General features: G+C 41.1%; 1 protein-coding gene across 1 annotated transcript in view; it reads right to left on the bottom strand.

Annotated features, from left to right (window-relative positions):
- LOC128638048 (germ cell-specific gene 1-like protein) overlaps positions 1-13,994 on the bottom strand; it is a 51,451-nt gene that overhangs the window by 31,076 nt on the left and 6,381 nt on the right. The window contains exons 4-5 of the mRNA XM_053689919.1: positions 10,454-10,606; positions 6,101-6,212 (exon numbers count right to left, since the gene is read on the bottom strand). Coding sequence (XP_053545894.1) covers positions 6,101-6,212; positions 10,454-10,606 — 265 coding nt within the window. The remainder of the gene's footprint in view (positions 1-6,100; positions 6,213-10,453; positions 10,607-13,994) is intronic.

Raw genomic sequence — 13,994 nt, forward strand, 5'->3', positions numbered from 1 at the left:
AGAGAGAGAGAGAGGGGGGAGAGAGAGGGGGAGAGAGAGAGAGGGGAGAGAGAGAGGGGGAGAGAGAGAGGGAGAGAGAGAGAGAGAGAGAGAGAGGGGGGGGGAGAAAGAGAGAGGGGATAGAGAGAGGAGGGAGAGAGAGGGAGAGAGAGGGGGAGAGAGTGGGGAGAGAGAGGGGGGAGAGAGAGAGGAGGGAGAGAGAGGGGGGGAGAGAGGGGGAGAGAGAAGGGGAGAGAGAGAGGGAGAGAGAGGGGGGAAGAGAGAGAGGGGGAGAGATAGGGGAGAGGGAGAGAGGGGGAGAGAGAGAGGGGGGAGAGAGAGGGGGAAGAGAGAGAGGGGTGAGAGAGAGGGGGGAAGAGAGAGAGGGGTGAGAGAGAGAGGGGGAGAGAGAGGGGGGGGAGAGAGAGAGGGGGAGATAGAGAGAAGGGGAGAGAGAGAGAGGGGGAGAAAGAGAGGGGCAGAGAGAGAGGGGTGGAGAGAGGGGGGAGAGAGAGAGAGAGAGGGGGGGAAGAGGGGGAGGGGGGGAGAGGGGGGAGAGGGGGGAGAGAGAGAGGGGGAGAGAGAGAGGGGGGAGAGAGAGCAAAAGATAGGGGAGAGAGAGCAAAAGAGAGGGGGAGAGAGAGCAATAGAGAGGGGGAGAGAGAGAGAGCAAAAGAGAGGGATGGAGAAGAGAGCAAAGGAGAGGGATGGAGAGAGAGAGCAAAAGAGAAGGGGGAGCGTGAGAGAGCAAAAGAGAGGGGGAGTGTGAGAGAGCAAAAGAGAGGGGGGGGAGAGAGTGCAAAAGAGAGGGGGAGAGAGAGCTCAAAAGAGAGGGGGAGAGAGCGCAAAAGAGAGGAGAGAGAGAAAGAGCAAAAGAGAGGGGGAGGGAGAGAGCGCAAGGGGTGGGACCGCTGTACTGCAAAAAATGGCCCATGTGAACGGGCTTTAGGACTAGTATATATATAAAGTAGACAACCAAAAGTATTGATCAAGGCTTATTTTGGTATATTTCATTACAGCATCTGGCCATCAGATGCATGCAAAATCTAAATACATATTGTTAACTTTTTCACAAACTTTGGCTTTCTCACAGAAATTAGTTACAAACAACTTGTGCAATAGTAAGACAAAAGGTTGTAAAAGCTTCTCTAGGATCCCTGTGTTCAAAATGAGCAGACATTTATGGTTTACCATTGCTTTTGGTGAGCAGAAGGCTGCTAATTGCCCCTGTGCACCACACTTCTGAAAGAGGATTTTTAGACACGTTATGGCAAAGGGTGCAGGGCTCATTTAGAAAGGCATAATAGCATCCGCTGGGAACAGAACTACCAGACATGTATGGCTTTGTCATTGTTTTGGTAATTATAATGTTATGGCAATTGGCCCAGGGCCCATTTGGCATAGCATAACTGCCTGAATTCTCCAAAATGAACTCAAAGCTATAAATATTTTTAAAGTAGACAACTGAAGTGGTCACTGGTCACTCAATGGTCATTGGTTATTCAGTGGTCACTGAGTGATCATTGGTCACTAATTGGTCTTCAGTCCCTCTGTAGTCAAAACCACTCCATGGTCAATATCCTTCAGCAATCAAACAATCACAAATCATTCCACTGGTCTCTGAAAAATCTCCAGACTCAGTGGTCACCAATAACCAAAAGTCCTCATGGTAACACAAGTCAATCAATAGTCTCTGCTGACTCCCCAGATATCTGAGTCATTTATAAATATATCTGGGACTCTGTGTTATCATCACTAATTGTAAAATCCCCAGTGTTACTTATAAGACACTCAACATGTTTAACAGTGACTTGAGCTATGGTAGTGGTCACACAACCATCAATCCACTGTGATTTTTGCTATTTAAGAAATAATAAGTGAGCACCAGTCACCTTCGTCTGTTCTTAATCACTTGGTGGTCATTGCTTAGAAAAAGTTTGAGCTGCACTATTAGCTTTAAATTTTATAAAGATAATACAAATGTATATCTGCCCAATTTTCATTTTACTTAAAGGGCCATTATACACTCATTTTTTCTTTGCATAAATGTTTTGTAGATGATCTATTTATAAAGCCTATAAAGTTTGTTTTTTTTAAAAATGTATAATTTTGCTTATTTTGAAAGAACATTGCTCTGATTTTCAGACTCCTAACCAAGCCCCAAAGTTTTATTTGAATACCGTCAGCTACCTTCTCCAGCTTTCTCCTGTTTGTGTAAAGGGTCTTTTCATATGCAAAAGAAGGGGGAGGGGAGTGTCTTATTTCCCACTTGCAGTGGGCTTTCCAACTACCTTTTCAATAGAGCTAAACTGACAGCTTCTAAGTAAGTTTTTAAACCATTTTATACTGGATTTTTATATTAGTATCTGTGCATCTTATTCTTTATAGTAGTGTCTATTACATGCAATTATATGAAAATGAGGGTATACTGTTTCTTTAACTGACTAAAGTACTGAAGTAATTTGCATACATTTGAATATGCAAATAAAAAATCCCTGAGATGCTTTGCATGTAATAAAGTTCTATTTAACAGAATCTTTTAGGTCTATTTAGCCAAATATGAGGATTTGGAAGCTGAGTATCCTCAATATATTTTATGGCTCATATGTTAGCGCTGCGGAATCTGTTGGCGCTCTACAAATAACTGATAATAATAATAAAAATAATATGATGTATAAACAATACACACAAAAAAATTGGGGGACTGCAAGATAAATAAGGACAAAGAAATACCTAATGTCAGCTTTACTTCTATTTTAGCATCTAAAACTATATTCCAGTGTAACTGGACACCGTTAGCCTTTTGCTACACTAGAAAGGAGTTGTGTTTTAATATCGCTAACTGTAACACTGTTGTTACAATTTGCAGACATGGAGGATTTAGTTATTAAATTAATAGTGAACTTGGGGCAAACTAGAGCATATTGGGGTAGCTGCATCCATTTGGCTTAAACGGATAACTGTTCGAAGAAAAGTAATATGTATATTATATTTCCCTATATGCAAAAGCAAGCTAAATTGTAGTGAAAACTATTCAGTTTGTTTGTTTTTCATGCAAACTGAGCCTTTATATCAGTCCAAAGTCTTCACCTATTACCTTCTCTCTGCCCTGTGAAATTCTTTATCTAAGAGAGCATTATTACTTTCTATGGAAGGCATCTCTCAACTCTCTGGGACTTCCAGGTTATGCCCTATTTCAGAATTCAGTGACTTCATCCCCTATGAAGACTGCAATATAATTTGTATCTAAACCAGAGAATTTTTGCTTATTGGGCCTATAGAAAAGTAATGATGTTCTCTGGGAGACTGAAGCTGTCAGTTTTATTTTAAATAGAAGAAATACAAAGTGCAATGTAATTTGTAAAAGATACACATAAATATACAAACTATGATTCGTATTTGTTAAAGTTACACAGAAACTATTAAAGCATATTCAGAATTTGTAAAATTACAATCCTAAATAACCTGCTGTATAGAAAATAAAGTACAAAAATATAAAGTGCAAAGTTTAATTGTAATAAAACTTAATCTGAAGTGTAAAGTAATATAAAATACAAAGACCAAAGTGTAAATGCAGCACAACTGCCATGTCATGCAGTGCTATACTTGTCTCTTCTTCACATGCAGAAATGCCCCTTGGAGAAGTATAGCAAAATCTAGGGTTCTTGCAGTGCTGGAGGATCATTTTATATTATCTCGTCTGAGCAGAGAGCTTTAGGTCATCATGCCCTAAGGGCCTGATATTAAAAACCTAACCGGCATGGAGAGAAATCACGCAAAATCTTTTTTTTACCTTATATTGTAATGTAGGAGTCTTTATAACACATAAAGAATACTACATAGTAACATTAACATTTCTAAAGATAAAATTTGTGTTTCTAATTTTTCTTTTAAGGGCCTCGCCGTACTAACAAGACTTCTTAGATCATCCAACCTAAGAGGCAAGGTTTTGAACATCAGGCCCTTACAGAGAACAATTGAAAATTAACATGTTATTACTTATCTCACCTACCTTCTACTGGAAGTATAATTTATTCAGCTAACTATATTTGCACAGCTTTCCTATAGCCTATACTTAAGTATTTATTATTATTCTTAATTTATAAAGCGCCAACAGATTCCGCAGTGCTGCCCATGGGTACAAAGATAAAAGTACAACGGAGAAAACAATACAATAAAATACAAAATTTTACAGACAAATACAGGGGGAATTGAGGGCCCTGTTCCCATGGGATCTTATAATCTAGATAGGTAGGAGGATGGGAAATAGGAGGTTAGGACGGCAAAGGTGAGAATGATATTAGTGAGGAGATAGATGAAGGCAACTGTTAGGTAAGTGAAATTCATATAAGCTTCCCTGAACAAAAAGGTCTTTAGGGAACATTTAAAGGAGGAGAGGTTAGGGGAAAGTCTGACAGCTCGAGGAAGTGCGTTCCAGAAGGTAGGTACTGCATGAGAGAAGTCCTGTAGTCTAGCATGTGAGGAGGTGATGGTAGAGGATGCAAGGAGCAGGTCATTGTTGGATCATAGGGGGTGGGCTGGAGTATATTTGTTGATGAGTGAGGACAGGTAGGGTGGGGCAGCATTGGTGAGGGCTTTGTAGGTCAGGGTGAGAATTTTGAATTTAACTCTGCTGTGAATGGGGAGCCAGTGAAGGGACTCACAGAGAGGTGCAGCAGAAATAGAGCATCGAGAGAGGTGGATTACCCTGGCAGATGCATTTAGGATGGATTGAAGGGGAGAGAGGAAGGCCAGTTAGTAGGTTATTACATTAGTCAAGTCAGGAAATTACCAGGGAATGGATTAGCTGTTTAGTAGTTTCAGCGCTCAGAAATGGATGAATTGTGGAGATATTGCGTAGGTGATTGCGGCAGGATGAAGAGAGCAATTGGATGTGGGGAATGAAGGACAGATTTGAGTCAAGTGTGACTCCGAGGCAACGGACTTGGGGTGATGGGGAGATAGTGGTGCCGCCAACAGTGATAGAAAAATTAGAAACTGGGGTAGAGTTAGAGGGGGGGATTAGAAGTAGTCCGGTCTTGGAGATGTTTATTTTTAGGTGGTGAGAGGCCATCCAGGAGGAAATGCTAGATATGTTGTCGCTGATGTGAGAATTGACAGAAGGAGAGAGTGCAGGGGTGGATAGGTAGATCTGGGTATCATCAGCATAGAGGTGATAGCTGAAGCCATAGCTGTTGATAAGTTTACCCAGTGAAGAAATGTAAATAGAGAAGAGTAGAGGACCCAGGACAGAGCCTTGAGGTACTCCAACAGACAGATGCAATAGAGAGGAGGAGTCACCAGCAAAAGAGACGGAGAAGGATCTGTTAGAGAGATAAGAGTGAATCCAGGAGAGGGCAGTGTCACAGAGCCCAAGAGAGCGGAGAGTCCATAGGAGAAGGGGATGGTCAACAGTGTCAAAGGCAGCAGAGAGGTCAAGTAAGATGAGTATAGAGTAGTAGCCTTTGTTTTTAGCAGAAATGAGATCTTTAGTAATCTTGGTAAGGGCAGTCTCAGTTGAGTGTTGGGGATGGAAGCCAGATTGCAGGGGGTCGAGCAATGAGTTGGAGGACAGGAAGTGGGTTATGCGATCGAAAACTAGTTTTCAAGGATTTTTTAAGCTAGCAGGAGCAGTGATATGGGGCGATAGTTTGCATGAGAGTTAGGGTCAAGGGAGGGTTTTTTGAGGATGGGGTGACCTTTGCATGTTTGAAGGAGGCAGGGAATGAGCCGGTAAAAAGGGATAGGTTGAATATGTGAGTAAGAGCTGGAGTGAAGGTGGGAAACAGAGAAGGTATTAGCTGTGAAGGAATAGGGTCAAGTGGGCAGGTAGTGAGGTGTGAGGAAGACCATAGGGAACCCACTTTACTCTCAGTGGTTGGGAGGAGGGTGTAGAGAGTGGCAGAGGGGGTGACTGGGAGCGAGGTTGGGAGATTGCAGGCTTGTAAATAAAAACGTTCTGTTTTAGCTAATGCAAATGCCATAATAGAGGTAAAGGAGCTCTTTGTAAACAGTTTAATACACTCCAGCAGGTAAAATGGATCATTGGGAACAAATTAAAGGGAAGAAAAATTTAAAGTACACTGTCCCTTTAAGTGATTACTTTATCCTAACAACTTACCCAAATGACCATCCGTAATACCACGTCTGAGGTCTCCAGTCCTTTGGACCAAGGTTGACAGTAACCTGGAAAACGGTCATATACATCATGTGCGCAACCATGCCCAGGAGTCCTTAACAATATAAAAAAAGAAGTTACAGTACTGTGATTGTTGGCAAGTCATTGACATCCACCTGGTGTTTATACGCATTTTATTAAAAAAAACCGGAAACTCTGAGAGATGCTGATATGTGCATACACAGAATTTATTTGGGGGCAAAAACAATAACATTTCTGAATTTAATGATATCAGTGTAGATAAACAGATGCAAGATATAGTTATGGACATTGTTAGTGCTGTATTTAGTTTTTGTTGCGCTTGTCATTGGTAAATCTGAAGCCAAAAAGCAACATCTGCAACTTTGTACAAACTATAAAGCAGAATTTTTAACAAAAGCAAATTAATGTTCTTTTAATTACTCTCACAGAAGCAAAAAAAAAAAGGTGCAAACTAAAGTGTATTCCTTAGAGCTCTGGAAATAATTAATGTATTATTGCTCAATAGCCATACGGACAGATTACAAGTTTTGCGTTATGAGTGGCTCGGTAATAACTTGCAAGTTATTTCCACCGCTCACCTTTAATAGTGCTGCTATTACAGGTTTTCAAAAAACCTGCGTTTGTGGGCAATATGGCAGCGTTGAGCTCCATACCGCACACAAATACCAGCACTGCAGTGAGCTGGTTTTACGTGCTTGTGCACGATTTCCCCATAGACATCAATGGGGAGAGCCGGCTAAAAAAAAGCCTAACACCTGCAATAACGGAGCATAAAGCTTGGTAATGCAGCCCCATTGATTCCTATGGGGAAAGAAAATTTATGTTTAAACCTAACACCCTAACATAAACCCTGAGTCTAAACACCCCTAATCTGCCGCCCCGACATCGCTGACACCTACATTACACTTATTAACCCCTAATCTGCCGCCCCCAACATCGCTGACACCTACATTAAACTTATTAACCCCTAATCTGCAGTCCACGACATTGCCGCCACCTACCAACACTTATTAACCCCTAATCTGCCGCCACCGACATCGCCGCCACCTACCTATACTTATTAACCCCTAATCTGCCGCCCCCGACATCGCCGCCACCTACCTATACTTATTAACCCCTAATCTGCCGCCCCCGACATCGCCGCCACCTACCTATACTTATTAACCCCTAATCTGCCATCCCCAACATCGCCGCCACCACTATACTAACGTTATTAATCCCTAAATCCTCTGACCTCCCACATCACTAACAATAAATAAATATATTAACCTCTAAACCTAACCCTAAGTCTAACCCTAACCCTAACACCCCTAACTTTAATATAATTAAAATAAATCTAAATACAAATTACTATTATTACCTAAATAATACCTATTTAAGACTAAATACTTACCTGTAAAATAAACCCTAAGATAGCTACAATATAATTAATAGTAATTTTATTTTTATTTTACAGGTAAGTTGTATTTATTTTAACTAGGTAGACTAGTTAGTAAATAGTTATTAACTATTTACTAGCTAACTAGTTAAAATAAACACAAAGTTACCTGTAAAATAAAACCTAACCTGCCTTACACTAAAACCTAACATTACACTAAAATTAAATAAATTAAATTAACAAAATACATTTATCTAAATTAAAAAAAAAAATAAACACTAAATTACACAAAATAAAAAAGAAATGATCAAATATTTAAACCAATTACACCTAATCTAATAGCCCTATCAAAATAAAAAAGCCCCCCCCACAAATAAAAAAATCCTAGCCTACACTAAACTGCCAATGGCCCTTAAAAGAGCCTTTTGCGGGGCATTGCCCCAAAGAAATCGTCTCTTTTACCTGTAAAAAAAATACAAACAACCCCCCAACAGTAAAACCCACCACCCACACAACCAACCCCCCCCCCAAAAAAAAACTACCTAAAAAACCTAAGCTCCCCATTGCCCTGTAAAGGGCATTGCCCTTAAAAGGGCATTTAGCTCTTTTACATTGCCCAAAGTCCCTAATCTAAAAATAAAACCCACCCAATAAACCCTTAAAAAAACAAACACTAACCCCCAAAGATCCACTTACAGTTTTTGAAGACCGGACATCCATCCTCATCCAGCCGGGAGAAGTCTTCATCCAAGCGGCAAGAAGTCCTCAACAAAGCCGGGAGAAGTCTTCATCCAAGCTGCAAGAAGTCGTCCTCCAGGCAGGCAGAAGTCTTCATCCAGACGGCATCTTCTATCTTCATCCCTCTGACGCGGAGCAACTCCATCTTCAAGACATCCGGCGCGGAGCATCCTCTTCATTCACTGGCTCTTGAAGAATAAAGTTTCCTTTAAATTACATCATCCAAGATTGCGTCCCTTGAATTCCAACTGGCTGATAGAATTCTATCAGCCAATCAGAATTAAAGGGTAAAAAAATCCTATTGGCTGATGCAATCAGCCAATAGGATTGAGCTTCAATCGTATTGGCTGATCCAATCAGCCAATAGAAATGAGCTTGCATTCTATTGGCTGTTCCAATCAAAGACTTCTCCCGGCTGGATGAGGATGGATGTCCGGTCTTCAAAAACTGTAAGTGGATCTTCAGGGGTTAGTGTTAGGTTTTTTTAAGGGTTTATTGGGTGGGTTTTATTTTTAGATTAGGGACTTTGGGCAACGTAAAAGAGCTAACTGCCCTTTTAAGGGCAATGCCCAGCCAAATGCCCTTTTCAGGGCAATGTGGAGCTTAATTTTTTAGGTAGTGTTTTTTGGGGGGTTGGTTGTGTGGGTGGTGGGTTTTACTGTTGGGGGGCTGTTTGTATTTTTTTTTTTACAGGTAAAAGAGCTGATTTCTTTGGGGCAATGCCCCGCAAAAGGCCCTTTCAAGGGCCATTGGCAGTTTAGTGTAGGCTAGGTGTTTTTTTATTTTGGGGGGGGGCTTTTTTATTTTGATAGGGCTATTAGATTAGGTGTAATTGGTTTAAATATTTGATAATTTCTTTTTTATTTTGTGTAATTTAGTGTTTATTTTTTTTTTTAATGCGCAGTGGCCTTCAATTAGCAAAGATCAATGGCAAAACCATATATGTCTGCTATTTCTGAACAAAGGGGATCCCAGAGAAGCTTTTACAATCAATTGTGCCATGATTGCACAAGCAGTATGTAAATAATTTCTGTGAGAAACGCAAAAATTGTGAAAAAGTAAAAAAAAAAAAATTATTTGATCATATTTGGCGGTGAAATTGTGGCATGAAATATACTAAAATGGGCCTAGATCAATACTTTGGGTTTTGATAGATAAATAAAAAAAAAGGCTCTATCTCTGTTTAAATTTAGTGATGGCAAGTCTTAGGAATAGATTTATCAAATGTCCGGCGGACATGATCCGCTTTTGGGGAAGTCTTAGGGATAGATTTAACAAATGTTGGGCGGACATGATCCGCTATAGCAGATCATGTCCGCCCGACATCGATAAATGCTCACAGCATACGCTGTCAGCATTTCTCATTGCAAAAGCATTTCTGGTGAAATACTTGTGCAATGTCGCCCCCTGCACATTCACGGCCAATCGTCCGCTAGCGGTGGTTGTCAAGCATCCTGATAGTATCCGATTGGAATGATTGCGGTCCGATAAGTTAAGGAGCTTGATGCCCCTTGTTTCTGGCGAGCCTTCAGGCTCGCCTAAAACATAAGTTATGAAGCAGCGTTTTAAAGACCGCTGCTCCCTAACCTGTCCATCTGCTCTGAGGCCGCGGACAGAAATCATCCCGATCGAATACAATCGGGTTGTTTGACACTCCCTGCTAGCGCCACAAATCTGCAGGGGGTGGCATTGCACCAGCAGTTCACAAGAACTGCTGGTGCAATGATAAATCCCGACAGCGTATGCTGTCAGCATTTATCGATGGGCAGCAGACATGATACTGTACTTCGTATCATGTCCGCTCGCACATTGATAAATATGCCCCTTATTGGTCTATTTATGTAGGTGCGGACAGACATGATCCGCTATAGCATACGCTGTCAGCATTTATCATTGCACCAGCAGTTCTGGTGAACTGCTGGTGCAATAACGCCCCCTGCAGATTCGCGGCCAATCGACCGCTAGCTGTGGGTGTCAATCAACCCGATCATATTCGATCGGGCTGATTGCTGTCCGCCACCTCAGAGGTGGCGGACTAGTTAAGGAGCAGCGGTCTTCCCTCTCTGAACTGAAGCAGAGAGGGTCAGAAGCAGCATTCGCTGCTTCATAAATAGACCCCTGAGTCTGAACTACCCGGTCCTTAAGGGGTTAAGTAATTATAATTTTACCTGTTACCATAAACCACATGGATAACATACCTGAAAGTACTGTAATGATGGCAGCAAATGCATTAATCTTCAAGCCATCAATGAAATTACTTGAAGAAAAAAATTCCAAACACATGAGAAGGAATCCAAGAGATAGCAGGATAATATAGAGGAACTCTGAGATTACAGACAACCACAGGACACCTAAAGCAAGGAGTCAAAAAAGAATTGGAAATTCATCAACACATTTTCAGACAACAGATATTAAAGAAACTTTATTTAAATGGACAGTGTACTACTATAAAATGTCTCCCCTTTAACGTGTTCCTAATTATCAATTTTACCTGTTGGAGTGTATTAAATTGTTTACAAGTAGCTCCTTTACCTTTACTTTGTCATTTTAAATAGCTGATTTTGTCGGTTTAATCTCCACCTAAATTGAAAATGTCAGTACTTAAGGGACAGTACTGTGCAAAAGTCTTAGGCCACCACCAGCTTTGTTATTTTCGTAAAGTTTTAATGACCATCCATATTTATTTTTCAGTCTCTTTATTAAGATACAAACAGAAAATACAGGAAATATCTAAGCAAAATATAAAAAAACCAAATAATTTTCAGAACACAATGGCTTCTTCAGGCAAAAGTCAGTATTTAGAGAGACCTCCCCTGGCACAAAGCACATCTTGAACTCTTTTGGAGAGACTGTCCTGAAGTTTTCTGAAGTAATCTTCTGGTATATTACATCAGGCTTCTTTCAGCACCTCCCACAGTTCTTGATGTATGTATGTATTGGGTACTTGTAAAGGGCAGCTAATCACCTGTAAGGGTCTCAAGGCGCTGCTCATTTTATCGACTTCGGAAGGATGAAGGCTGAGTGTACCTCGCCGGGGATCGAACCTGCAACCCTTGGGTTGCTACAGAGCTCAGCCACAGTGCCTTAGCATGCTGAGCTATCTGTCCGGCTCTTGTTTAGATTTAGGTTGTCTTTTATTTCTTTCTCTGTCCAGGTGATCCTACACTGCCTCTAAAATATTCAGGTCTGGACTCTGTGGAGGCCAGTCCATGACTGTCAGCTGTTTTTTTCTCCAAATATGATTTCACTGCATTAGGAGTGTGCTTGGGATCATTATCATACTGAAAAATAAAACCGTCCCCAATCAGGCGGTTTCCAGAAGGAATGACATGATTAATTAAAACCTCCCCTGGCACAAAGCACATCTTGAACTCTTTTGGAGAGACTGTCCTGAAGTTTTCTGAAGTAATCTTCTGGTATATTACATCAGGCTTCTTTCAGCACCTCCCACAGTTCTTTATGTATGTATGTATTGGGTACTTGTAAAGGGCGGCTAATCACCTGTAAGGGTCTCAAGGAGCTGCTCATTTTATCGACTTCGGAAGGATGAAAGGCTGAGTGTACCTCGCCGGGGATCGAACCTGCAACCCTTGGGTTGCTACAGAGCTCAGCCACAGTGCCTTAGCATGCTGAGCTATCTGTCCGGCTCTTGTTTAGATTTAGGTTGTCTTTTATTTCTTTCTCTGTCCAGGTGATCCCACACTGCCTCTATAATATTCAGGTCTGGACTCTGTGGAGGCCAGTCCATGACTGTCAGCTGTTTTTTTCTCCAAATATGATTTCACTGCATTAGGAGTGTGCTTGGGATCATTATCATACTGAAAAATAAAACCGTCCCCAATCAGGCGGTTTCCAGAAGGAATGACATGATGAATTAAAACCTCCCCTGGCACAAAGCACATCTTGAACTCTTTTGGAGAGACTGTCCTGAAGTTTTCTGAAGTAATCTTCTGGTATATTACATCAGGCTTCTTTCAGCACCTCCCACAGTTCTTTATGTATGTATGTATTGGGTACTTGTAAAGGGCGGCTAATCACCTGTAAGGGTCTCAAGGAGCTGCTCATTTTATCGACTTCGGAAGGATGAAAGGCTGAGTGTACCTCGCCGGGGATCGAACCTGCAACCCTTGGGTTGCTACAGAGCTCAGCCACAGTGCCTTAGCATGCTGAGCTATCTGTCCGGCTCTTGTTTAGATTTAGGTTGTCTTTTATTTCTTTCTCTGTCCAGGTGATCCCACACTGCCTCTAAAATATTCAGGTCTGGACTCTGTGGAGGCCAGTCCATGACTGTCAGCTGTTTTTTTCTCCAAATATGATTTCACTGCATTAGGAGTGTGCTTGGGATCATTATCATACTGAAAAATAAAACCGTTCCCAATCAGGCGGTTTCCAGAAGGAATGACATGATGAATTAAAACCTGTCTGCATTAATCATCCCATCAATTCGGACAATATCGACAACACCACTGGCAGAAATGCAGCCCCAAACCAGGAGGACAGACCCTCCACCATGTTTCACTGAAGGCCGCAAATGCTCATTCTTCCATCTCTCTCCAACTCTTCTTCTCAAATATTGTCGACGATTGGATCCACACATTTCAAACTTGGATTCATCACTCCATTTTAACCGTGTTCCCCTTCCGAAAAAAGTGGTTTCTTGGCTGTTACCCTTCCACAAAGCTCATTCCTGATCAAGCTTCTTTGGACTGTAGAAGGGTCAAATTGGCATCCCGATGAAGCTGCCAGATGCTGAGCCAGGTCCTTGCTGGACTTCTTCTGGTTTCTCAAAGAAGTAACTCTAAGAAACTTCTCATCAGATTTTGAAAGTTTTCTTGGTCTTCCAGGCTTTTTTTTTTGTCATTGGCCCCTCCTGATGCTTCTTTTTTCTTTGTAACAGCTTGAATTTAAAATCTTGAGTAACCAGTTTGTTTGCTCATTTCTCTTTGAGCAAGGCCTTGCTGATGCAAAAGTATGATTTTATGTCTGTCAAATTCTGTGATCTTTGGTATTTTGAGAGGAATGGTGTGATTGAATGTTTGTCTTATTAGCAAGCTTCCAATGAATTAAACTCATACCACATGTGTATGTAATGCTCAAGGATGTCTTGAGCAAACCTGGCATAATAGACCTTTTTCACAGCAGTAACTTTGACATGAAATAGTAGGCCAAATACAGGTGGTAGCAATGACATTAATTTCAGTTCCATTTCGGTTTATGAGAGCCACGTTCCTGCTATTGCTCGGGTGTTAAGGGATTAGACTAAATACTTGCCACTTTAGCCTATAGAAGCATTTTTTCTGATTTATTTTACTGTTTTTAATACTGCATTCAAATATCCTGTATTTTCTAGTTGTTTTGTAATAAAGAGACTGAGAAATAATTAGATATGGTCATTATACCATTACTAAAACAACAAATCTAATGGAAGCATAAGACTTTTGCACAATACTGTGTATATATATATATCAACACTAAAAAGAAAATGTGTGGGCCCAAACGGACCCACACCAAAGTTCCCTTTGTGCAGCACCAGAATATAAGGTCACCTCTTAACTAACTAGTACATTAGATGAAAGAGAGCTTGCACTGAAGCATCCAATTATAGCACGCAGAAAAAACTGAACAAATCTCATAACACCTTAAAATAGGTTATAGTTATATACTAAGTGATATACTTTATTTCCGCCTAAGAATACACAGATAAAATGTACGAACGTGGGCCCTCTTATAAAAGTGAAT

This window comes from Bombina bombina, chromosome 8 (assembly GCF_027579735.1).
Source record: "Bombina bombina isolate aBomBom1 chromosome 8, aBomBom1.pri, whole genome shotgun sequence".
Lineage (NCBI taxonomy): Eukaryota > Metazoa > Chordata > Amphibia > Anura > Bombinatoridae > Bombina > Bombina bombina.